Source organism: Molossus molossus, unplaced genomic scaffold (assembly GCF_014108415.1).
Source record: "Molossus molossus isolate mMolMol1 unplaced genomic scaffold, mMolMol1.p scaffold_m16_p_20, whole genome shotgun sequence".
Lineage (NCBI taxonomy): Eukaryota > Metazoa > Chordata > Mammalia > Chiroptera > Molossidae > Molossus > Molossus molossus.
The window spans coordinates 27,952,413-27,979,700 of NW_023425356.1; the positions used below are offsets into that span (position 1 = coordinate 27,952,413).

At 36.9% G+C, this 27,288-nt stretch overlaps 1 protein-coding gene across 5 annotated transcripts in view; it reads right to left on the bottom strand.

The window, feature by feature from the left end:
• SPTA1 (spectrin alpha, erythrocytic 1) overlaps positions 1–27,288 on the bottom strand; it is a 102,508-nt gene that overhangs the window by 63,046 nt on the left and 12,174 nt on the right. For 4 of the 5 annotated variants that reach the window (XM_036272693.1, XM_036272691.1, XM_036272690.1 and 1 more), the window contains 9 exons: positions 26,271–26,425; positions 25,196–25,331; positions 24,992–25,093; positions 23,120–23,257; positions 22,394–22,504; positions 5,003–5,080; positions 4,711–4,866; positions 3,220–3,424; positions 1,735–1,916 (listed from right to left, as the gene is read on the bottom strand). In XM_036272693.1, coding sequence (XP_036128586.1) covers positions 1,735–1,916; positions 3,220–3,424; positions 4,711–4,866; positions 5,003–5,080; positions 22,394–22,504; positions 23,120–23,257; positions 24,992–25,093; positions 25,196–25,331; positions 26,271–26,425 — 1,263 coding nt within the window. The remainder of the gene's footprint in view (positions 1–1,734; positions 1,917–3,219; positions 3,425–4,710; positions 4,867–5,002; positions 5,081–22,393; positions 22,505–23,119; positions 23,258–24,991; positions 25,094–25,195; positions 25,332–26,270; positions 26,426–27,288) is intronic. The other variant, XM_036272692.1, reaches the window with a different exon arrangement.

Sequence of the window (27,288 nt, forward strand, 5' to 3'; positions counted from 1 at the left end):
AATGCTGGAGCCTGGAGGGAGTGGGTCTGAGTAAGTCTGTGCACCCTTTAAGAGGAACTGTCTGGGGCTCCAGCAGCTTCAGCCTCCCTCAGCCTGAGTTCCTGCTGGTTTTTACAGCCAGAAGTTATGAGGATTTCTCTTCCTGGCACTGGAACCCTGAGCTGGGGGGCCTGGTGTGGGGCGGGGACCCCTTGCTCCTCAGGGAGGACCTTCACAGTTGAGACAGCCCTCCTGATTTTTATCTGCCACACGTGGCTGTGGAACCAGCCTGTTCGTGCCTGCGCCCCTCTTACCGGTCTCCTTGTGGCTTCTTCTTTAATTTCATAGTTGTAGGACTTCCATTCAGTTGAATTTCAAGCATTTCTGAAGGATGTTTGTACTGTCGTTTAGTTGTAATTTTTCAGAAAAGCTCTTTTACCTGTTTTAATAGTAGTGTCCTCATCTATGTAATGACTTTGGGTTACAGGGCATTGCACATCCTTTCTAACTTTAATATCCATATTTGAAATTTCCTTTACAAGCATATATCTTAGCCTCTATTCCAACCAGGCAAACCAATTCCTGGTGATTGGATGCCTTAACTTTCCCCCAAAGGATCACATATTTATTATGTATTTAGACATACTATTCCTCCTCTTTGTATGTTTTGTTTACCTTTCACCAAATCTTGTCTTTCCCCTCCTCTGAAAATCTTTTCCAAACTCTGTTCCTCCATGTTAGATTTCAAAGTCATCTTCATACAGTTTTTGTTTTTCTACCCCTAGCCTTTGATTTCAAGCTCTATCAAGCCATTCTTAGAGCTATGTAAATGACTGTTGTTCTGTTTGCTCTGACTTCTGTAGATGATTCTTTCTTTCTCAGTGCATCCAAAGTGACCAAAAAGCAGATATCATAAATGTGCATTTTAACAAGACAGATTAGTGGGACCTTCTAGGAAACAGCAGAATCATTTTTAGGCACAAGCTAAGATTCCTGGAGTTGAGAAATTGAGTCAACTGGAATTGGATTTCCACGAAGGTTTCCAGAAATTCATATACAGTAACTATACTCTAGAAACGTACCAGATAAATGTATTTTAAATAACAGTCTGGCAAGATGCCAGGGGCGGGGTAACATGAACCTAAGAGCCTAGTTAGCTGTTTCGTAGTCCTGGCCCCAGTGTTAATGTTCTCTGTGTAGTCACTTTACTTGTTAATGTTCTCTGTGTAGTCACTTTACTTGTACAGGTTTCAATTTTCTAAACTAAAACAAGCAAACAAACAAAAAAACTCCAAACAAACAAACAAACAACAAAAAACTGGCAGGATTAAAGATATGTTCAAACTTTAAACTGCAGAATACTCAAACAAGAAGAGGCAAAGTTATCCAAACCCTTATTTTGTCGGTGAGGCTATAGAGGTGTGAAAAGTTGAAAAGACACACCAAAGATTACATAACTAGTAATTGACAGGCTATATATAAAACCCATGTTTCTGGATTACGTGTGCAGTACTATATGAAGAAAAGTCAATGAAGTCTTGTATAAGCCATGGGTTCTGACAGGAGACACCAGGCAACCAGGAAAATGGCTGTGTAAGAGAATATTGGGAAGAGGTCGTTTACCGCCTAACATTTTTGAATTTTTACCGTTAGTTTTGTGATCTCTTTCTCTCAACAATAATTACTTAGTATGAGTTTGGTCAGAGGATATACAGGTGGTCTGGCCTACAGCTGGTCAAAGAGCTAGCAACAAACCTGACGAGCAGCCACACGAGACTCCAAGAAGTTGTGTTTCCTGAGTAGATTCTGTACATCAGCCAGGCCTTCTCCATAATCCTCAGACTTAGCCTGATATTCTACCTCTTCTAGCAAGCGCTTCAGGTCTTCTGCATTATTTTCAAATAGCAGCTGCTGGTTAGCTTCATACAACTGAGACCCTGGGAAAGGACATCAATTATAAGACAGGTATCATAACTGCTTCTCATTACAAAATAATATACCTTCCATCAACTTAAGGAGAAATATAATAATTTGATAATCCAATGGAAAAAATAACTATCATATATCATTATACAAGAAATCACCTTAAAGTTTTAAAACTTGATGGTCTTTGTTTTTTAATAAAGTAGTGTTCTCAAAACAAAGAAAAACAATAAGTTAATCCCCAGTGAGATACAGTGCTGTCGTGTTAAATTTTAAACAGTGTGGGTGTTTTCATGTCATCTCTTGCTCTCTACTGAGACCTCTTTTTCAGGAGAACTTTACAAGAGAAGTATAAAATTTTGAAGTGTCTTTTTTATGTCTTTTTCAGAATTTGTTAGCTCCCTCTTAGTGCCTGTCCTTTATTACAAACCATGCCCCACAATTTTCTCTTCCAAAAAATGTCTAGATTATGCACACTGTTCCCAGATTATTTTTTAATTCTATGACCTTATAGCAATTATTTACATTCTTTCTGTGCAGCAATTACTGTATCTCCTAATGGTGGGGAGTAGTAACAATTTCTATTGTTACAGTCAAGTTGGATTTTCCCTCGCTTTTCAGGATGACATCAAACAAATCAGTATCTATATCTCTTCTATAACTAGGGCAGAGTCATGTCTATGGAGGATGTTTAGAACAAGGATAATAGTAGCAAGAGAACCTCATTATTTGTGTTAATCATGATAATTCATTAATTGTTCACAGCAAGAGGTGAGGTTAAATGTTAGTAGAAACATTCAAGTAGATACGTGGGAATTTTTAAGAGTTTACAGCAAAGCCTAAACATGTCAAGATAGGCCAAAAAAAAAAAAAGCAAACAGTTATCAAGCTCTATTTCTAAAACTAAAATATTGTGGGAACATCACATATTTAATTTGTCTGGATCATAATATCCTGTCTATGAAACCAAAATATATAACACTAAATTTAAAGACATTATTCTGTATTTAAATACAGAATTCATGGTTGCTGAATATTTATTCAAAAATAATTTAAAAAAGAAAGAGAGAAGAAAACAAAAATAGTTTCAGTAAAACACTCTGTGCATGAAGAAAACATAAATTTTTGTAAATATGCAGTGTGATAAATTCAGGTTGGAATTGAAAACTTCTTGGCCAATCAAGAAAGAAATAGGGAAACGAATAAATAGGCATCATTTCTCATCGAGGTCACCAGGTAAATTCACGGTGGTAAAGATGGAAGCGGTCGGTGTCAGAATTTAGGAATTGGCCTTCCAATGAAAGCTCTGTTTCTAACCTTTCTGTCTTGTAGCATCCAGCAGCTTCTCCCAGAGGCTGGCGACCTCACCCACTCGTGCGGCCACGCTGTCGGCGGCATAGTGACCGCTCTCAATCATTGCCTGGCCTGTTTCCTTTAGTCTATTGAGTCGGATCTCTTCAGCTGCTAACTCTGCTTCGAAAGCTTGCTGCTTTTGAACCTGGCTTTTCAAGTTCTGCGTATCCTGAGGCAAGGTGAGAAAATAAGAGGAGATCATTACTTGAAGAATGAGGGGCTGTTGTGGTTCCTCCCTGGCCCTGGTCGATGTTTCTCTTTCTCTCCCCCTTTCTCTCTCCCTCTCTCTACCTCCCACTCTATTGGAAGATAAATAGAAAAATATCCTCAGGTCAGGAACACATATTGAGGACAGGGTTACTTCTCACTATGTACTAAGGAGGAGAGAGAAGGCAGAATTGTCCTCGTCCATGTAGTCAGAGAATGCTTAGGAAACTCATGTGACTAATTCTTCCTTCTGTACATGTAACAGACATGGCTCATCAAGCCCTGCAATTATTTCTACTGAGCTCGGATATGGCCTAAAGAAAATTTTGAATAGTATACTTTACACAGGAAATAACAGAGCTGTCATGAAGAATGACAAGTATTTTCCATTTTTGTCCTAGTAGATCTACCATCCATCCTTTTTCCCCATATGAAAAAGATATGTCTATGCTAAATGCACTGCAACCATAATTCCTCTAGAGAACACAAGCAGATGGTGCTGAGTTTTATAGAATAAAAGGTGCAGATAGAGTAGAAGTTCTAATAGTTCTATAAAGATATAGGAACAAAAGGATCTGAGGTATACATTCAAGACTAATTGCTAATAACAGAAATTTCCCAAATTAAAACAAGAGAGAAAATTCAAGCCCAGGTTCACCTTTTCCAAAATTTGTGCCTCTAAGACCCCATTATGTTAAACTGCTTTCTAAATAATTGCATAACTTTGGGCAACTGACTTCACAATTTATATCTTTGGTTTTCTCATCTACAAAATTAGGAGTTGTTCCTTTTAAGCTACAAAACTCTGTAAGTCTATATTATACCAAATTCAGGTTACTTTTGAGTTCCAAGTAGCTTCAAGTACATTTGAGTGTACATTCGGATTAAACACAATGCTTATCTACTATAAGGGTACAGAGGGGAGCAGAAGAGGTGATAAAGAGACAAAAAAGAGCTAAATACGGATTTAGACCCTTCCAGACACCATTCTATTAAGGACCATTGGAAACTGTGCCAGGATAAAAGAGGTAATGGGCAGCAGGGAATAGGAAAACCAGAAACTAAATCCTTGGTTCCTAACTAGATATATAGACTTAGGAAAATCAGTGGCCTTCTTCTGAGACTCTGTCTCCTCATCTGTAAAATGAGGCTAACTAACTGAACTCTATGTTCCTTTCAGCTTTAAGACTGTAATTCCATGCAACTAAGTCCTGATGAATATGTCCAGGGCTGGAAAACCCTGCTTACCTTATAATCTTCGTCATCTGCCAACTTTTTCTTCTTGTTGATCCAGTTCTTTAGATAATCTGAGTCCTGATACAGGTTCTGCAGACGCGACGCATTCTGCAGCAATCCGCGCCGAGTGGCACCCTTTTCACATAGGGCATCCCACCGAGTCAACAACTGCAAAACCATGAGCAAACTCATTGTCAGCTCAACCATATGTGGACACATGAGGCTCATGCTCACATTGGTCACCATGCCCCCAATACTTTCCCTGACCCTTCACAGACAGGTACATATGAGCCCTTGAACCTACCCCATCCCGGATAGAAGCGATTTTCTCTGAATCATAATGATCATTGTCAATCAATTTGGTTGCAGTCTTGTCTAATGCCTGTAAAACAAAACAAAATGAAACAGGGTAGTTTTAACTCAGTGACTACCGCTGAGTATGTTGCCACAGTTTGGGTAGCCATTTAGAGAAGGAATCATGGTAACATGGGAAGAGGTCCTACCTCGAATTTATGTTATAAATTGTATTTCAAAATGTAGACCTTAGGCAATATAGTTATCTTCTCCATGCCACAAAATATTTTTTTAAGTCTGTGTTACAGTAAATGAATTCTAAAATCACAGGGTGAATATTTGATCTATTCTTAAATCTTCAAGAGCTAGCACTATTTATATACCCATGTCCAACAGCCAGTCTATCATCTATCTATAATCTATCTATCTATCTATCTATCTATCTATCTATCTATCTATCTATCATCTATCTATCATCTATCTATCTGTCTATTTATCATCATCATCATATCATGTATTTATGTGTTATATCTAGCATATATATTTACATCTACATCTATATCTATATCTACATGAAGAAAAGAGTCAAATTGTAGAGGTAATTTTTTTCAAATTTTCAATTGCAGTTGACATTCAATATGATTTTATATTAGTTTCAGGTGTACAGCATGGTGGTTAGACAATTATGCGATTTACAAAGATAATTCTGGTACCACATCTTGATAGTTATAGTACACACCTGGCATTATACAAACTTTCACAATAGGGCTCTCTATATAACACTATGCTGTACTTTACACCCCATGACTAAAATGTAACTACCAATTTGTACATCTTAATTTATTCAACTCTCTCACTCAGTTCCCCATTTCTCCTCCTATCTAGCAACCATCAAGCTATTCTGTGTATCTATGAGACTGTATCAATTTTGTTTGTTAATTTTGTTCTTTAAATTCCACATATAAGTAAAATCATATGGAATTTATCTTTTTCTTACTCACTTATTTCACTTAGCATAATATACTTTAGGTCCATTCATGCTGTTACAAATGGTAAGATTTCATTATTTTTTATAGCTGAGTAATATTCCACTGTATATATGTACCACCACTTATTTGATGGGCACTTGGGTGGCTTCCATAGTTGACTATTGTAAAAAATGCTGCAAATAACATAGGGGTATATATATTCTTTTGAATTAGTGCTTCGGGTTTCTTCAGATACATACCCAGAAGTGGAACCATTGGGTCATACAATTATTCTATTATAAATATTTTGAAGAACCTCCATGCTGTTTTCCACAGGGGTTGCACCAATCTGCATTCTCACCAACAGTACAAGAAGGTTTCCTTTTCTCCATATTCTCTCCAACACTTGCTGTTTGTTGATTAATCAATGATAACCATTCTGAAAAGTGTGAGGTGATATATCTTTTATGTTTTAATTTGCATTTCTTTGATGATTAGTGATGTTCAACATATTTTTATATGTCTATTGGCCATCTGTGTGTTCTACTTGGAAAAGTGTCTTCAGGTCCTCTGCCATTTTTAATTGGATTTTTTATGTTGAGTTGCATAACTTAACTTTTGGATATTAACCCCAATTGAATGTATCATTGGAGAATGTCTTCTTACACTTAGTAGGTTTTCTTTTATGTTATTGTAGATGGTTTCCTTTACTGTGAAAAAGTTTTTAGTTTTATGTAGTCCCATTTGCCCAAGTAGATATATCAGAAAAAATACTGCTAAGAGAAATGTCAGAGATTTTACTGCCTATGTTGTATTCTAAAAGTTTTATGGTTTTGAGTCCTACATTTAAGTCTTCAATCCATTTAGTTTATTCTTGTATATAGTGTAAGAGGTTGGTCTAGATTAATTTTTTTTGCATGTATCTGTCCAATTTTCCCAATATTTATTGAATAGACAGTTTTACCCAATTGTATGGTTTTGCCTCTATTGTCAAATATAATTGACCATATAAGTGTGGGTTCATTTCTGGCCTCTCTATTCTGTTCCATTGATCTATGTGTCTGTTTTTATGCTGGTATTATGCTGTTTTTAATGCTATAGTCTTGAAGTACAGTTGGATATCAGAGAGTGTAATACCTCCAACTTTAGTTATTTTTCTCAAGATTGCTGTGGTTATTCACGATCATTTGCGAGTTCATATAAATTGGAATTATTTGTTCTAGTTCTGTAAAAAACTCCATTTGTATTTTGATAGGAATTTCATTAAAGCTATAGATTGCTTTGGGTAATATGGTCATTTTAATGATGTTAAATGTCCTTTTCTTTAAGCATGTTATATGTTTTCTTTTGTTTGTATCTTCTTCAATTTTTTTCAGTTTCTCATAGTTTTCTAAGTGCATGTCTTTTACCTCTTTGGTTATATTTATACATAGGCATTTAAATTTTTTGAGGCAATTGTAAAGGGGATTGTTTTCTTAATATCCCTTTATGATAGTTCATTATTGGTATAAAAATGCAAATAATTTCTGAATATTTATTTTGTATATTACTACTTTACTGAATTTATTGATCAGTTCTAGTAGTTTTAGGATGGAATCTTTAGGGTTCTCTAAATAAGTATCATGCCAGCTGGAAATAATGATTGTTTTATTTCTTCCTTTCCAATTTGGATGCTTTTTATTTCTTCTTTTTTTTTTTTTCCGTTTTCTTTTTGTTCAGACAGAGTGGGAGGGAGAGAGAGGAAGAGAGTGAGAGAAACATCGACGTGAAAGGGACACATCGAGTGGCTGCCACCCTCACGACCAACCAGGGCCGGGGACAAACTGCAACCAAGGTACGTGCCCTTAGCAGGAATCGAACCCGGGTCTCTCTGGACCGCAGGTCAACACTCTAACCGCTGAGCCAAACCGGCCAGGGCTATTTCTTCTTCTTGTCGGATTACTGTGGCTAGGAATTCCAGTTTGTTAAATAAGAGTAGTAAAAGTGAACATCTGGAAACATTTTTAGATTTCCCCCCAATGAATATGGTGTTAGCTGTGGGTTTATCAAAATGGCTTTTATAACATTGAATTCCCACTTTGCTGAGTTTTTATCATAAATGGTGCTAGATTTTGTAACTTTTTTTCTGCAACCATTTATATGATCATGCACTTTTTATCCTTCATTTTGTTTATGTGGTGTATTATCTTAATTGATTTGAAGATATTGCACTGATCCTGTAACCAGGAATTAATCCTACTTGATCATGGTGTATGATCTTTTTAATGTATTACTGAATTTAGTTAGCTAATATTTTGTTGAGGATTTTTGTGTCTGTGTTCATCAGGAATACTGGTCTATAATTTAATTTTTTGTGTGTCTTTGTCTTGTTTTGGAATCAGTGTAATTTTGGTCTCATAAAATAAGCTTGGGAGTCTTTTTTGCTCTTGAATTTTAAAACATTTTTAGAAGGATAGGTGTTAGTTCTTTTTTAAATGTTTAGTAAAATTTAACTATCAAACCATCTAGTTCAGGAAGTTTTGTCTGGAGATTTTTTATTACTGCTTTGATTTTGTTGATTGTAACTTATCTCTGCAGATTTTCTGTTACCTCTTGATTTAGTCTTCAAAGATTGCATGCTTCTAAAAATTATCTATTTCTTTCAGATTGTACAATTTGTTGGCATACACTTGTTCATAGCACTTTCTTATAATCTTTTCCATTTCTGTGCTGTCATTTGTCACTTCTTTTCTTTCATTTTCAAGTTCTGTTTGAGTAGTCTCTACTTTTTTCTTGATGAGTTGGTTAAAGGTTTCTCAATCCTGTTTATCTTTTAAAGAACCAACTTTTGTGGTTTCATTGATCTTTTGTTCTGTTTTTATTTTAGACTCTTTTTGTTTATTCTACTCTAATCATTAATATTTCCTCTTTCTACTCACTTTGGGCATTTTTTGTTATTTTTCTACTTCCTTTAGAGGTAAGATTTGATGGTTTATTTTGGATTTTTTTCAGTGTTTTGAGCTACGTCTCTATTGCTATGAGTTGCCTTCTTGGAATTGCTTTCTCTGTGTCCCAGTATTTTGGGCTTTGTATTTTCATTGTCATTTGTCTAAAGGTGTATTTGTTTTCTTCCTTGAAGTCATTGTTAACTCATTTACTGTTTAGTAACATGTTATTTAGCCTCCGTGTATTTGTGTATTTTTCAGGATTTTTAAAAATAATTGATATCTAATTTTATACCATTGAGGTCAGAGAAGACTCTTGATATGATTTCAGTCTTCTTAAAATTATTGGGACTTGTTTTGTGGCCTAACATATGGTCTATCCTGATGCATGTTCCATGTAAACATAAAAATGATATATTCTGCTGCTGAGGAAGAAATGCTTTAAAATGTAAATTAAATTCATGTGCTTAGGGAGATATGCTTTAAAATATCAATTAAATTCATGTGTCATTTAAGGCTGTTGTTTACTTGTTGATTTTCTATTTGGAATATCTACCCATTGATGACAATGGATTGTTATCCCTTACTATGACTATATCACTGTCAACCTCTCCATTTATGTCGATCAAGATTTGCTTTATATATTTAGATGCTCTTATGTTGGATGTGTAAATGCTTATAAGGATTATATCCTCTTGCTGGATTTATGTCTTCATCATTATGTAATGTCCTTCTTTGTCTTTTTATATTCTTTGTTTGAAAGTCTACTTTTTTTTTTTTTTTTTTTACTTTTTTTATGAATTTTTATTTATTTTTTTGTTACAGATATTTTACCTTTTTACCCCATTGGCACCCCCCACCCCCCCCCTCCACCCTGTCCCCGGCTTAGTTGTCCATGTCCATTGGTCATGCATACATGCATATAAGTTCTGTGGTTTATCTCTTCCCACCCCCCCACCCCCCATCCCCTCTTCTGAGGGATGTCAGTCTGTGCCCTACTTCCATGTGTCTGGGTCTACTGTATTCCTCAGACTGTTATGTTCATTATATTCCGTATATAAGTGAGATCATGTGATATTTGTCTTTTTCTGCTTGGCTTCTTTCACTTAGGATGATACTTTCCAGGTCCCTCCATGTCGTCTCAAAGGATAAGAGATCTTTCTTTCTTACCGCTGCATAGTACTCCATTGTGTATATGTACCACAGCTTTTTGATCCATTCGTCTACTGGTGGACACTTGGGCTGTTTCCAGATCTTAGCTATTGTAAATAGTGCTGCTATGAACATGGGGGTACATATATTCTTCCTGATTGGTGCTTCAGGCTTCTTAGGGTATATTCCCAGCAGTGGGATCACTGGGTCAAATGGAAGTTCAATTTTTAATTTTTTGAGGTAGCACCATATTGTTTTCCATAGCGGCTGCACCAGTCTGCATTCCCACCAGCAGTGTATTAGAGTTCCCTTTTCTCCACACCCTCGCCAACACTTGTTGTTTGATGATTTGTTGATGGCGGCCATTCTGACAGGTGTGAGGTGATACCTCATTGTTGTTTTAATTTGCATCTCTCGGATGATTAGTGATGTTGAGCATTTTTTCATATGTCTCTTGGCCATTTGTATGTCCTGTTTGGAGAGGTGTCTATTCAGCTCCTCTGCCCATTTTTTAATTGGGTTCTTTGTCTTCCTTTTGTGGAGTTGTGTGAGCTCTCTGTATATATTGGAAATTAACCCCTTATCTGATACATCATTGGCAATGATGTTCTCCCATACAGTGGGTTGCCTTTCCATTTTGATGATCGTTTCTTTTGCTGTGCAGAAGCTTTTTAGTTTGATGTAGTCCCATGTGTTCATTTTCTCCTTTATTTCTGTTGCCTTAGGTGATGTATCAGTGAAAATTCTGCTCCGTATGATGTCCGAAATTTTGTTGCCTACATTTTCTTCTAGAATTTTTATGGATTCACGGGTCACATTTAAGTCTTTTATCCATTTTGAGTTTATTTTTGTGTATGGTGTAAGTTGATGGTCGAGTTTCATTTTTTTGCATGTAGCTGTCCAATTTTCCCAACACCATTTATTAAAGAGGCTGTCTTTACTCCACTGTATGCTCTTGCCACCTTTGTCAAATATTAATTGAGCGTATTGCCTTGGGTCCATTTCTGGGTTTTCAGTTCTGTTCCACTGGTCTATATGCCTGTTCTTGTGCCAGTACCAGGCTGTTTTGGTTACAGTCGCTTTGTAGTATAACCTGATATCTGGTAATGTGATCCCTCCAACTTTGTTCTTCTTTTTCAAGATTGCTGTGGCTATTCGGGGTCTTTTTTGGTTCCATATGAACTTTTGAAGTATTTGTTCTAGTTCTATGAAATATGTCGTTGGTATTTTGATGGGGATTGCATTGAATCTATAGATTGCTTTGGGTAGTATGGACATTTTAATGATGTTAATTCTTCCAATCCATGAACAGGGTATGTTCTTCCACTTTTTTATATCTTCCTCTATTTCTTTTTTCAATGACCTGTAGTTTTCTGCAAATAGGTCCTTTACTTCTTTGGTTAAGTTTATTCCTAGGTATCGTAATTTTTTTGGAGCGATGGTAAATGGGATTGTTTTTTCAGTTTCTCTTTCTGTGAGTTCATCATTGATGTACAAGAATGCCGTCGATTTCTTGACGTTAATTTTGTATCCTGCTACTTTGCCAAATTCATTTATTAAGTCTAATAGATTTTTGATGGAGTCTTCAGGGTTTTCTATGTACAATATCATGTCATCTGCAAATAATGACAGTTTCACTTCCTCCTTTCCAATTTGGATCCCTTTTATTTTTTCTTCATGTCTGATTGCTGTGGCTAAGACTTCCAGTACAATGTTAAACAAGAGTGGCGAAAGTGGACATCCCTGTCTTGTTCCTGTTCTTAATGGAAATGTTTTTAGTTTCTGTCCATTGAGTATGATGTTGGCTGTAGGTCTTTCATATATGGCCTTTATTATGTCGAGATATGATCCCTCTATTCCTACATTGCTGAGTGTTTTTATCAGAAATGGATGCTGGATTTTGTCGAATGCTTTTTCAGCATCTATTGATATGATCATGTGGTTTTTATTCTTCATTTTGTTTATGTGGTGTATTACGTTTATTGATTTGCGAATATTGTACCAGCCTTGCATCCCTGGAATGAATCCCACTTGGTCATGGTGAATAATTTTTTTGATGTATTTCTGGATCCGATTTGCTAGTATTTTGTTCAGGATTTTGGCATCTATGTTCATCAGGGATATTGGCCTGTAGTTTTCTTTCTTCGTAGTGTCTTTTTCTGGTTTTGGAATTAGAATTATGCTGGCCTCATAGAACGTGTTTGGAAGTCTTCCTTCTTCTTGAATTTTTTGAAATAGTTTGAGGAGAATGGGTGTTAGTTCTTTTTTGAATGTTCGGTAAAACTCCCCCGTGAAACCATCTGGGCCTGGGCTTTTGTTTGCTGGGAGAGTCTTGATTACCTCTTCAATTTCCTTAGTTGTTATTGGTCTGTTCAAGTTTTCTATCTCTTCCGGGAATAGTTTTGGGAGACTGTGTGTTTCTAGAAATTTGTCCATTTCGCTGAGATTGTCGAATTTGTTGCCATATAGTTGTTCATAGTAGTTGTTAATGATCTTTTGTATTTCCGTGGTGTTGGTTGTTACTTCTCCTCTTTCATTTCTGATTTTGTGTATTTGGGTTCTCTCTCTTTGTTTCTTGGTGAGTCTAGCTAAGGGTCCATCAATCTTGTTTATCTTTTCGAAAAACCAGCTCTTTGTTTCATTGATCCTTTGAATTGTTTTTTTGGTCTCTATGTCATTCATTTCTGCTCTGATCTTTACTATTTCCTTCCTTCTACTTGCTCTGGGGTTTTCTTTTTGTTTGCTTTCTAATTCTTTAAGTTGTGAGGTTAGACAGTCAATTAGAAATTTTTCTTGTTTTTTGAGGTAGGCCTGTAGTGCTATGAACTTCCCTCTCAGAACTGCTTTCGCTGCATCCCATAGATTTTGTGTTGTTGTGTGTTCATTTTCATTGGTTTCCAGGAAGTTTTTGATTTCTTCCTTGATCTCCTCGGTGACCCATTCATTGTTTAATAACATGCTATTTAGCCTCCATGTGTTGAAATGTCTTTGCATGTTCTTGTTGCAGTTGATTTCTAGTTTCATGCCATTGTGATCTGAGAAGATGCTTGATATGATTTCAATCTTCTTGAACTTGTAGAGATTTAGTTTGTGTCCTATCATGTGGTCTATCTTTGAGAATGTCCCATGTGCACTTGAGAAGAATGTGTATTCTGTAGTTTTGGGGTGTAATTCTCTGTAGATATCTATTAAATCCATTTGGTCTAGTGCTTCATTTAGAGTCTCTGTTTCCTTGCTAATTTTTTGCCTAGAGGATCTATCCAGTGCTGTCAACGGGGTGTTGAAGTCCCCAGCTATGATTGTATTGTTGTCGATTTCTCCTTGGAAGTCCTCCAGAAGATTTTTAATATATTTTGGTGCTCCTATATTGGGTGCATATATTATGTTTATCAAGGTTATATCTTCCTGTTGGATAGATCCTTTCAATATTATGTAGTGGCCGTCTTTGTCTCTAGTTATGGTCTTCATTTTGAAATCTATTTTATCAGATATGAGAATTGCTACCCCAGCTTTTTTTTGCTTTCCATTTGCTTGGAAAATTTTTTTCCATCCCTTCACTTTCAACCTATGTGAGTCTTTTGTTGAGAGATGGGTCTCTTGTAAACAACATATAGATGAGTCATGCTTTCTTATCCAATCAGCTACTCTGTGTCTCTTTATGGGAGCATTCAGTCCATTTACGTTTAAGGTGATTATTGATATGTACTTATTTATTGCCATTTTTGTTTAGTGTGGTTCTATTTTTGTTCCCATTTCTACTGCTAATTACAGCAGTCCTTTTAACATTTCTTGCAGTGCTGGTTTGGTGCTAATGTATTCCCTTAGCTTTTTTTTGTCTGGGAAGCTCTTTATTTGATCTTCTATTTTGAATGATAGCCTTGCTGGGTAGAGTAGTCTTGGATTCAGATTCTTGTTTTTCATGACTTTGATTACTTCATGCCATTCCCTTCTGGCCTGTAGTGTTTCTTGTGAGAAGTCAGCTGAGAGCCTTATGGGGTTCCCTTTGTAGGTAACCTGTTGCTTATCTCTTGCTGCTTTTAGGATTCTCTCTTTGTCTTTAATTTGTGGCATTTTAATTACTATGTGTCTTGGTGTGGGCCTGTTTGGGTTCTTCTTACTTGGGACTCTCTGTGCTTCTTGAACTTGAATGCCTTCTTCCTTCACCAAATTAGGGAAGTTTTCTCTCACTATTTTTTTGAATATATTCTCTATCCCTTGCTCCTTTTCTTCTTCTTCGGGGACTCCTATGATGCGAATATTATTACGTTTCCAGTTGTCCCATAGTTCTCTTAAGCTGTCTTCCTGTTTTTTAATAGTTTTTTCCTTTTGTTTTTCTGATTGGTTGATTTTTTCTACCCTGTCTTCTAATTCGCTGATCCGGTCCTCAGCTTCCCCTACTCTGCTTTTTAAACCTTCCAATGTGTTTTTCATTTCGGATATGTCATTTTTTATCTCTTCTTGTTGGTTTTTAATTTCCATTTGGCTTATTTTCAGTGTCTCTATGTCCTTACTCATGCTGTTCAGCTTCCTCAAGATCATGGCTCTGAATTCTAGCTCTGTTAACATGCCTAATTGCTCCACATTGATCTCATCTTCGGTGGAGGTGGTTTGCTCTTTCATTTGGCTTCTGTTTCTGTGTTTCACCATTTTAGCTATCACTCTGGGCTTTGGAGCCTGTCAAGTTCTCCCTGTGGGTGTTGGTGTTCTGCTGTTTGTGGCTCCCTCTCCTGTGTTTAGATGAGCGAGGGAGGACCCGCGTTGAACACCACTGTCAAGTCTTACTTTCCTGGTTAAAGCTGCCAGCCCAGGAAACGTACTGTTATCCTCTAGCTTTTTGCCTGGAAGCTAGCAGTCTAGGTTAATTGATGAGTTTTGGGTTGTCAGTTGATTGAAAAACTCCCTCTGGTGCTCAGCCAAGGGGCTTTCACGAGGGTGGGGCAGATGCTGGTCCTTAGTGAGCCTCAATTAACACTTCAATGGCCCACAGGGTGGGGTTGGATCTCCGAGGGAGGGGCTGCTGCCTCTCTCAGAGCCCTGTGAAGAAGCAATGTGGCCACCGTCCTGAGTGGCTGCACTCAGCCAAAGCTCCGAGAGCCCTCCAAACCCCGAGTGTCCCGACACAGTTCCAGTCCAGTCTGCCCTCCCTCTGCCGGAGCCCAAGGTGAGTGGCTGTGGCTGTTTTAGCCTCTGTCCCGGCTGCGCTGCGGGGCCGCCTGGGAGTGTAACCCGCGGGCGCAGCTTATAGCTAAGGCCGCTGCCGAGCTGCCGACCGTGGGCTCCCAGCCCCGTCTCGCGCCTTCGCAAGCCTACCGGGATGGAGTCAGTGTCCCTTGTTGTATGGTCCTCCAAGCTGCTTTTCTGTTGGTTTTTCCCGTCGATTTGTCTGTGTTATAGTTGTAATTCCAGTTTGGTTCCGGGAGACGGTCTGTGTAGCTCCGTTCACTCCGCCGCCATTTTTCCCGGAAACTGAAAGTCTACTTTTTGATATAATTATTGTTCCCCCAGATTTTTAAATTTTCATTAGCATAAAATATCTTTCTTCATCTCTTTACTTTCATTCCGTGTGTGTAATAAAGATATATAGGTTTCAAACGTATAATTCTGTAATACATTATCTGAATTTTGCATTGTGTGCCCACCATCCAAAGTCAAATTTCGGACCGTCACAATATTGTTGACCCCCTTTGCCTTTTACTACACCCCATTCCCTCTGGAAAACACTATACTGTTGTCTGTGTCTATGAGCTTTTGTTCATTTATTTTTCTTTTTGTTCATTTGGGGCTTTCAGTTTTATATCCCATGTATGAGTGAAATCTTTTTCTGTCTGATGTATTTTGCTTAACATGATATTCTCAAAATTCATCCATATAGTTGCAAATGGCAGTATTTCATCTTTCCTTATGGCTGAGTAGTATTTCAACGTGTACATGGAACACATATTTATTCAATCATCTATCAAAGGACACTTCAGTTGTTTCCATGTCTTGGCCACCATGAATAATGCTGCAATAAACATGGGGGAGCATATATCATAGAGAATAAATGTTTTTAAATCTTCAGTAGATACCCAGAAGCAGGGTTGCTCAGTCATATGTAATTCTATTCTTAATTTTGGAGGAACTTCCTTACTGTTTTTCAGAGTGGCTATTCCAGTTTATATTCCCAAGAGCAGTAAATGAGGGTTCTTTATTCTCTACAGCCTCACCAATAATTGTTTTTGTTTTTTTTTCTTGTTGATAATAGCCATTTAAACAAATCTGAGATGGTATCTCATTGTAGTTTTGATTAGCATTTTCCTAACAGATAGTGAAGTTGAGCTTCTTTTCATATATCTGTTGGCAATTAACTTTCTTCTTATTACTGCTTTTGCTGCATCAAAAATGTTTGATATGTTGTTATTGTCATTATCTCTTGTGTCTATATGTCTTTTAATCTCATCTTTTATTTCTTCTTTTACCTGGTTGTTTTTTAGTAGCATGTTATTTCATTTCCACTTATTTGTGTTTTATTCTGCTTCCTTTTTGCAGTTGTTATCTAATTTCAAACATTGTGGTCAGAGAATATGTCTGGTATGATTTCAGTCTTCTTAAATTTGTTATAGCTAGTCTTTTGTCCCAGAATATGTTTTATTTTTGAGAATGCTCCATGTGCACTAGAGAAAAGTATATAATATGGTCGTCTGGGGTAAAAGGTCTTGTAAAGGTTACTTATGTTCATTTGGTCTAATATGTCACTTAAGGCCAATATTTCTTTATTGATTGTTTTGTTTGGATAATCTATCCATAGCTTTCAATGGGGTATTTGGTTCCCCTACTATAATCATGTTTTTGTCAAATTCTCCTTTTATATATTTATATATTTCAGTGCTCCATGCTTGGGTGCATATATATTGAGAAGTGTTATGTCTTCTTGATGAAATGTTTCATTTATCATTATAAAATGTCTATCTTTGTCTGTTATTACCTTTTTTACCTTGAAATCTATCATGCCAGATAAAAGTGTGGCTGCACCTGCTTTTCTGTGGGTGCCATTTGCTTGGAGAATCATTTTCCACCCTTTCACTTTGAGTCTATATTTGTCTTTGTAGCTTAGATGTGTCTCCTACAGTCATTATATGATTGGGTTTTGTTTTCTAATCCAATCTGCTAAGTGCCCTTTTTATTAATGAATTCCATCCATATACATTTAGGGTAATTATTGATGAATTATTGATGTATGAGGATTCCCTGTATCCATTTTATTTTTATTTTCTTGTAGTGCTGTGTCTCCATTGTTTTCTTCCCTCGGTTTTCTGTCTGTTGTTTCAGTTGACTGGTATTTTATAATTTCTTTATTTGTTTCCTCTTTTTTTAACTTATGTGTTTTAGTTTGGTGTTTTTGGTGTGTGGTTACCATTAGGTTTATACAAAAGAAATTTTCTAATGCACAGTCCTTTTGTTCTAACTGCACCGTGCCTTCACCCCCATTGCAAATTCAGACCTTTACCCCTGCCGTTTTTAGTTTTTGTTGTCACAAGTTATCTCTGTTTATGCTGTGAGTTCATTTCCAAATTGCAGTAGTTGTGGTATTTTTATTTTCTCTCTTTGTAATGTTTTTACCTTCTTTGACTTTTATATGGTATTTAATGTATACAATCCTATTCTGAAAACAGTTCTGTCTAACTGTTGGTGATCTTACTTATAATTTTGTGTCCTTTTGTTTTGTTGTTTCAGGTAGAATAACCCCCTTGAGTATTTCCTCCAATGAAGGTCTTCTGGTGGTAAATTACCTCAGCTTCTGTATGTCTGGAAAATTCTTTATTTCTTCTTTATATCTAAAGGATGGTATTATTTTATTGCTGGATAAATTATTGTTGGTTCATAAATTTTCTCTTTCAGTAGTTTCAATATTTGATTCCATTCTTTCCTACGTTCAAGAGTTTCTGCTGAGAAATCTACTAATAATCTAATGAGATTTTCATTATAGGTTACTGTCTTCATTTCCTGGGCTGCCTTTACAATTCTTTTTTTTTTGGTCATTAATTTTTTTTTACAGTTTTAATACAAGGTCCCTTGTAGAAGCCTTTTTGAATTGAGATAATTAGATGGTCTGTTTGCTTCTTTGATTTGAGGATCTGGCTCCTTCCATAGATTTGGTATGTTTTCATCACTTTTTTGTGTGAATAGGCTCTCTGTTCTTTTCTCTATCTCTTCTTCCTCTCATATGCCTATTATTCTTATATTACTCTTTCTGATGGAGTCAGATAGTTCTCATAGAGTTCTTTCATAGTTTTTTTTTAATGCCTAAGTTTTTCTCTCTTCCATCTGCACCATTTCTAGATGTCTATCTTTGACATCACTAATTCTTTTATCCATCGGGTCAGCTCTATTTCTTAAGCTCTCCAGTTCATTCTTTACTTCTTTTATTGACTTCTGTATCTCAAGAATTTTGATTTGTGTTTTTTTAAGTTTCAGTCTTTTTGTTTGTTGACTTTATATTTGAGTGTATTAAACTACCTATCTGTGTTTCCTTGTATCGTGTTGATATTTTCAGAACTGCAATCTTGAATTCTCTTTCCTTTAAATCACATATTTCAATGTATTTAAGTTTATTTCTTGGATATTTTCTATTTCCTTTCTGAGCTGCTTTGTTAACTTCATTAGTTATGGTATGTGATGGATTCCTTCTCTGTCTAGGCTTCTACATATAAGTGGCAGTTTCCTAATCAATTGAAAAGGAGTCTTTATATTGTTTTTTAGTAGGTGGCACTGAAGCACAAGTATATTTTAGTTTCCCTTGCACTCCTTCCTCTGGCTTTCCAGATCTCTGTGGGCTGGTGGAAGTCATCCTGCGTTCCCTGGGAGGGCACATGCAATCTGCAATCTGGTTGGCTCAGTCCCTGCAGGGGTATATGGTGGGGTACAAAATCCATAAAACCCCAATGCTATCCCCTGCAGCCTCTTGCTGCTGGCAGTGCAGCTGCAATGGGTGGTAATGGGGTGCACTGTGATAGGTTGGCCAGTGCCTCTGTGGCTCGGTTCTGCCAGTAATAGTGACTAGCAGACCTCAGTGGCCTCCCCTCTGTATCTCCATCTTTCCCTGGGATTAGTCACAGAGTGCGACTGTCATTCTGGGAAACATATTTTTGTAATTTCAGTTCTCAAGTTAGTAGATAATGTGCTCTGCAATGTGACACTCACTGCTATAGATTCTTCTGAGGCCCTGGGAAGGTAAAGGGAGGCAGCCAGGCTCTGTGGCTTTCTTTCTTTGTCTATTGATAGTGACTGCAAGACAACTGTGGCTGCAGTATGTGCTTCATTCCTGCCCAGGTCACTGGGTTTAGCCACAGCACATACTGACCACTCCTGCAAGACTGCTAACTATTTCTGCTCTTTCCAACTGAAGGGAGTACCAGCAGCAATCTGAATCATCCCCTTGCTGGGCTGAGACCTGCAGTGAGCTCTGAGATGCAAGTTCTGGGCTGTGTCTTTGGCACCACCTCAGTTCTTCTTCTTTCCCACCTACCTGGTTTACTTCCATTTGCCCACCTTTAGATGCTTCAATGCACGAATCTCTCAGATGTGTTTGTATGTTGAGCAGGGGATCCTTTATTAAATTGTAACTCTTCAAATTGTTGAAATGTCAGGGGGAGAGACCAAGGGAATCTCTCATACCTCCCTTCCTCTGATGTCACTCCCTGAAGTGGTTCTCTTCTAGAAGCATATGTATGGTTATTATTTTCTTATTCATTTATTTACCCTATGTATTTTGATTCAAGCATTTAATTCATTTACAATTGGAGTAAATATTGATAGATATGCAGTTATTATCATTTTATTATTCATGTTTATGTTCCTTTTTTCTTACTCCTCTTCCTTCTTTTTCTCCTTTTCCTCCTCCTCCTCCTTCTTTTTCTTCTTCTCCCCCTTCTTCTCCTTCTTCTTCTGTCTTCCTTCTAGACAACCTTTAACATGTCCTGTAATACTAGTTTGGTGGTGATAAACTCATTTAGCTTTTCTTTGCCTGGGAAGCTCTTTACTTCTTCTTTAATTTTAAATAATAACCTTGCTGAGTAGAGTAGTCTTGGTTGTAGGTTCTTGGTTTTCATCACTTTGTATATTTCATGCCAATTCCTTCTGGCCTGAAAAGTTTCTGTTGAGAAATCACCTGACAGTTTTATGAAAACTTCCTTGTGGGCAACTATCTTTTGTTGTTGCTTTTAAGATATTCTCTTTGTTTTTAATCTTTGCTATTTTAATTATGATGCATTTTAGTGTGGGCCACTTTGGGTTCATCTTGTTTGAAATACTCTGTGCTTCCTGAAAATTAATATCTCTTTTCTTCACCAAGTTAGGAAAGTTTTCAATCATTATTTTTGCAACAATATTCTCAATCCCTTGCTCTTTTTTGTTTTTCTTATGGTACCCCTGTGATGTGGATGTTGTTATACTTGATGGTTTGTATAGGTCCCTTAAACAATCCTCATTTTTTTTATTCTTTTTGCTCTTCTGATTGAGTGTTTGCTCTTACCTTGTCTTTCACGTCATTGATTCAATGCTCTGCTTCATCTAATTTGCTGTTGATTTCTTTTAGTGTATTCTCCATTTCAGTTATTGTAGTCTTTATTTCTGACTGGTTCTTTTATATGGTTTCCAAGTCCTTTTTTATGTTTACTATCTCTTTGTTGAAATTCTCACTGAATTCATCTATTTTTTTGCTCTAAGTTCCTTGACCATCCTTATAACCAGTGTTTTGAATTCTGTATCTGGAAGATTGCTTGTTTCAATTTCATTTGATTCCTTTTCTGGAGAATTTTTTCTGTTCTTGCATTTGAGACATGTTTCTTTGCCTCCTCATTTTAACTATCTTTGTGTGCTTGTTTCTAAATATTAGGTAGATATGCTGTGTCTCTTAGTCTTGGCTGGATGGCATTGTGCATTTGGTGTTCTTTGGGGCCTAGTGATGCAGTCTCTACAATCGCCTGAGCAAGGTGATCCAGGAGTGTCTCTGTGTGGGTTGTATGTGCCCTTATGTTGTAGTTGAGCCTTAATTGCTATTGGCAAATCAGTGGGTGAGAATGACCCTTAGACTGGCTGGCTGTTAGGAATGGCCATGAGCACAACATAGTAGCTCTGGTGCAGGAGCTGATCCCATGGAGCAGGATTTACCCCAGTAGAATTTGATGCCTGTGAAGACCTCCTTTTTGTGTACCACTTGTGGAGCTATTTGTGTGGTGCTCTGTTGTGGTCTTAAGCTGGTCATTGAGTGTCTTGATTCTGTGGCTTCTTTGATGAACTCCAGTGCAGATCAATATTAGATGCTGCCTGTGACTCTTCCAGGGATACCTGTTAGGAACTACAAAGTGATCTGCAATTGAAGGCTGCCTGTGCTGGGCCTGGATGCATGTGGGAAGGGACACGCTGCAAACTGAAGACAGCTGCCACCAGTATCAGGCCTAAAGCAGGTCAGCAAAAGCTGCACCTTAAAACCTGCTGCCACCAGCCAGTTGACTATATGTCTGTAGAGGTAAATTTTTACTCATATTCATTCATGGACACTCCTCCTTCCAGCCCAAAATTGATAGAGCTAAAGATGGATTAGTTAATTCAGAATAGAAAAATAATCTAAAATCAATAATAACACTTTATAAACAATAAAGTTATTTTATACCATTAGCTTTTACCAATGAGAATAAACAAAAGAATTATATGATTGAAGATTAACAGGGAAAGCTTAGAATTTGATTGTTATTTTTGTTGTTGCAATGATGGTGGTATGTGTGCCTATGTGCGATTTTCAACTATAACATCCTAGTAGACAGCCAAAGACATACAATATGTTGGACCCATAAAATTTTTCTTACATTTCCCTGGGCCCTGCTTATATATTGACCAATTTTCCTGAACATTGTAACTTAAGGTTCACTGGAAAATTGTAGTAGCATTAGATAAGAAACACAAAGATGAAGATGTGTTTATAAAGGAAAAAAAAATAGATATTACTTAACTATTGTTATTTTTTCCTCTCTTTTACTAGAGAGAACATAAATTAAAAATAATACATTTCAAACTTTTAAGTAATAATTCTATGTCAAAAAGGAATCTGGTAGTTTCTATTTATACTGAAGAAAAAAGACAATTATTTACTTTATCAAAAAATATAAATGTCACGACTACTTAAAAAATTCTAATTATTCTTTGTGAAACAAAAATGTATTGGTAGAAATAAGTATGATTATTTTTCTGATGTTTTTTCTTAAAAATAATTCTCATGTTATGCCTAATAGTTACAAGAGTGATTCTCTCTAAAGATAAGTGTTGGATGACATGATATATACAAACATAAAGCCAATGCCTAAACAAGGGCCCATTTCTTACTGTGATCTTTTCCTCCTGGATAGCGCAGCCTTCTTCAAAGTCGGCATGCTTCTGAAGAAGCGCTTCTACAGCACCTACAGAGTTTCCCAGGTCCTCATTATCCAGGAAAGCCTGTAGAAGACAAAAGACACACCTCAGCTGTGCCTCATCAATGAAAAACATTCTCTTTGGAATATCTCTGAGACAAGGACTAAAGAGGGAGGTCAGAGAGTTAGAGAGCAAGGTGTGACTTAACACAAAAAGTCTAGTAGTTAGAGACTAACCTCAAACAACAAGAGCTTCAGACTTTCTTCCCAATCCTTTCATACAACTTTATCACCTTTGTGTCTAGGTCTGTTCACATAGAATTCTCCCAACTAATGTAGGCACTAGTCTGAGCTCTCAAGAGGACCACTCACATCCTCCTAAAAATCTCTGGTTAATCCTGCCTGACTCATCATACTTTTCTCTTCCTAACCCCTTTGAAATTTGATTTTTTTCTTATGTTAATTTGAGGTTAAAGCCTCTCTACTATGTATTAAGTTTTTTTTTTTTTTTTCTATACATCTTTCCATGAGAGAATAGTAAGAGCCTTATAGAGAGTCAATCTTTCCTTTGTGGTTTACTCTTTAGTTCCCAGGACAAGCTTAAGACCATAGAAGTGGCTGTGAGTGTGTTGGTGGTAGTCATGTGGTAAATGAAGGGTGAAAAAATAGTTCTGGATACTTGCTGAACCCTTCCTGTTACCTCTTGTCTACTCATCCAACTGTCCACTTGCTCACTGTCACGGTAGAATAGGTGCAAGTCCAAGCACTGCTCATACTGATGCTGACGCTTGTCCCATAGTTCCAGCAGGGCAGCCCAGTTGTTGCCAAGTTCTGTCATCTTTGGAAAGGAAAAGACAATGTACCGGGAAGTTATTTAATTAATTTATCTCAGTCTACATTACTGAGCATCTAATAAATGCAAGATTTTTGGAAAGATACAAAAATGAACAGGAAATGGGCTTTTCTCTGGAGGATGTAATGCCACAAACAAGCAATTACTCCAGTTAATTGTTAGATTATATAAAGTGCTCTGGAGAAAAGTGTAGTACCTTAAAATAGTGGACATTTGATTTATTTCAAGTTCATAGAGCATTTAAGTTATCAGACTGAGAAGTTTGCATTCTATTCTGAAAGCAAATAAGAACCATCAAGGACTTATATGCATGTATGCATGACCAATGGACATGGACAACTAAATCGGGGGCGGGGTGGAGGTGGGGTGGGGTGGGGGGTGCCAATGGGGTAAAAAGGTAAAATATCTGTAACAAAAAATAAATGAAAAATTCATAAGAGGAAAAAAAAACAAAAAACAAACAAACAAAAAAATAAAATAAATAAAATCAAAAAAAAAAAAAAAATTGGGTGGTTTGCCCTGGCCAGTTTGGCTCAGCGGTTAGAGCATTGGCCCACAGACCAATGGGTCGCATGTTCGATTCTAGTCAAGAGCACGGCAGCTATGGTCTGTACCTGCCCTGGTTGGGGTCATGCAGGAGGCACCAGTCAATGTGTCCCTCTCACATCAATGTTTCTCTCTCCCTCCCTCCCACTTTAAAAAAAAAAAAAAAATTAAAAATTAAAAAAAAAAAAAAAGAACCATCAAGGAAAGAGAAAAGTGACACTATCAAACCCATAAAAAAAAACAAAAAACTGTTTTTGTCCAAGCATCTACCCAAGAAATTCCAGCTTATCACCACAGCTGCTGTGTTAACTCCACCAAAAAGGCAGCACAAATTCTCAGAATCCAAGTATAATAGGAAGGTTTTTAAGAACTTAGAATCCTATTATTCCTTTGGCAGAAAATTATTAACAATAAAATCCATATTATAATGTTTCCATAGAGTACTGGAGAAATTCAAATTATAGTTATCTCAACTTTATCCATCATGGAGCACTGGAGGCCGTGCTTAGAATCTAATGAAATGCAAAGGAGCCTGCAAATATTATTTTAACTATCTTCCCAAAGAGTTCCTGTGACTTTGTGACTGGAGCAAAATGTCTCTAAGGGGTAGAGAGTTGAGATGAGTCCCTGTGATCCAGGAGGTTAGGATGATGGAAAACCTGATTCTTTAGTTAGTGGCATTCAGAATGGTCAAAGCTTTTCTGTTAATGTGCATTTGAAATACAGAAAAAGAAGAATCAGTTTGATTTGAAATTGCATTGAGGGGAAAAGAAAAGGTACATGTGCCAGGCACCTTAGGGAACCCACAGATAAATGAGGTGCAGTCCTCACAGAATTTATAATCTAGGAGTGAGCATGGGAAAGTAATAAAAGATTATATGTGACAATTATACGGAGGTTTCAAATTAGGTAGAATGTAGGCTGATAAAATTAGATTGGTTGATGAAATGAAGATTTAGAGGTAAGGAAGTAAACATCTTCTCCTGAGAATTTCAAATTACTCAATTTAGCGAAAGCAATATATGAAGGAAGCAGCATGAAAGTTGGGTACATATTACTGATATCTCTATATGAGCTCTATCCTCCTCCAATTCAGAGGTTATCATGCTATTATGAGATTAAGTGAGGGCTACATGTGCATCAAAATTTCACAAATTCTGGTAAACTAATTACCTTTTCCAAAATTTCAGTGGAGGCTTCATGATTGGCATCCAGCAGGGCTTGACCAGTCTCACCAACCGATTGAAATCGGTCATCATAAGAGTCAATCTCATGCTGTGGGCATAAGACAAAATGTCTTAAAAATGCAGCAAGAAGCTTTATGGCATTCTTGGCACCTCTCTTTTCCTCCTATTGGGGAGAATTTTTTCTCTTTACCTTATGCTGCTGATGCCTGTCCAGTAGGGCTTCTCCACCAGCCACATCGTTGGGCAGCTCATCAGCATTGATCAGATTAGTCTTCTCCTTCATCCAGCCTGAGAGTTCATCATAGTCAGATAAGAAAAGCCAGTAACTGTGGGAGAGGTAAGGTAAAGGCCAGAAGGAGAAACCACATGTAAATTGACTTTGGACAGAGTTAGGGTTGGATTGAGCTAAAGGTGCAATATATTCCTTTCCCTAATTCTACCCTTCCCCTTCTCCTGAGGAACTTTCTGTCCCTTTAATGGTTCAAGTTGCAAGTCCTTTACTCTTGGTTAGACATGCCATTCTGTGATGAGGCACGTAGGTATTACATCTTGAACATCACAAGGTCACACTTACCCCAGAGGCACTTGAAGTAGAGCAAAGTACTCTCAATGAGGCCAATAAATAAGCACATGATATATAAAATGATAAGAATCACCTCGTGAGAAGTGGGAACTAGAGTTAGGGCAAGGAGTCCTCATGTATCTTAGTTCACCCTTAACCCTATTAATAAAAACATAAACCACTAAAACAATTCAAAAAAATTAAATGCTCACCATTTAATTTGAAATCATAACATTAAGATAAACAGTATTTTCTGGTGATTTAATGACTCACCATAAAATCAACTACTAAAATGATACCTCCCTCCTTTTTTTATAAGCCAACCCACATTCAGGAAATAATTCTAGATTAATTATTATGCTTTTCAGATTGAAAATGTCTTTCAGTTCCTTAGTTAGGGCCAGGATTTTGACATTTCCTTAGCTGTTTTTCCAGCTTCATGGGCCACTTCATAGCCTCTTACAACTAAACAAACAGAAGAAGACAAAAGGTGTGTAGGTGAGCAGAAGTGGCATGCTAAGTATTCTATCAGTCTGCAAGAAACTTCTCTTGGCAACTTAAAACTTCTTTTGCCTCTACTGAGCAGGCAGGAGGGTTGAGTCCTTCATTGTTTTATTACTTTCAACTCTTTTATTTCTGTCTTTGGTATTATGCCTGGATCCTATAGAGAAAAACAGAACAATAGAGAGGAGAGATTCTGCACCAAAAAGAAGTGTGCAGCTTTGCATATCTGTCAGAAGCCAAAGCACGAATGTCCTCCCAGTTGGAGACCAAATTCTCCTCCATCTCCTGGATCAGAGGTGCATCTGCAGGATGGGAGAGCTTCAGCTTGTCTGCTGTGGCACATAATTCCTTCACCTTTAGGATGAAAAAGAAACCTAGTGGGAAATCCAAGCACTCTGAGTTCTTCTGGCAGAGTTTTATCGGAGGGATGCAACAAAACAATCATATAAATAATAATAACTTATTAATACTCATGATATGTTTATATTAATATACTAATATACTATATTAATAATAATTTACTGAGAACTTTTGTCTCTCATTGTGCTAAGCACTTCACATACATTTTCTTGATTTATAGTCTTCTTTTTATAATACTGTAAAGCACAAACTATTCCTAGTCCCTTTTATGAGAAAACTGAGTGGTAAATATTTTATTTGCTCAAGATCACTATGCTAGTAAGTGTCAGAAATAAGGTTTAGACTTAAGTCTGTCCTTCACCAACCTCTATACAGTTTTCATAAGTATTATAGTGGGAATCAGAAAGACATTTCTGCTTAAGAGGACAAGAAATGCCAGTAATGCTAGCTCATTTTGAGCACAATTCTTGAGGAGCAGGGTTACTAGCAAAACTATGAATATGGACGACTTTCCACATGTTACCATTAGTCCTTTATTAAGTCTAACTAGAATCAAGTATTGTCTAGGACAGAGGTTATTAACTGGTATGCTGCAGAAATTTTTAAAACATATAATACCTGACAGGGGCACTGACCTCTTTTCCTTTAGATTGTCAAATAAAAAACTGACAAAAGCCAACAAAACAACAGCCACCTGGTGTGAATGCCCTGTCTTCAATCATAAATATATAGGTCATATTGATACTGTTATAATAATCTGGTTGTTATTTAACAGGAAAGGAATAAATGGGAGACTAGACATTATAGGCATGCCATTTATACAGCTTTGGCAGAAATCTGCAAATTAACTCTCTTCA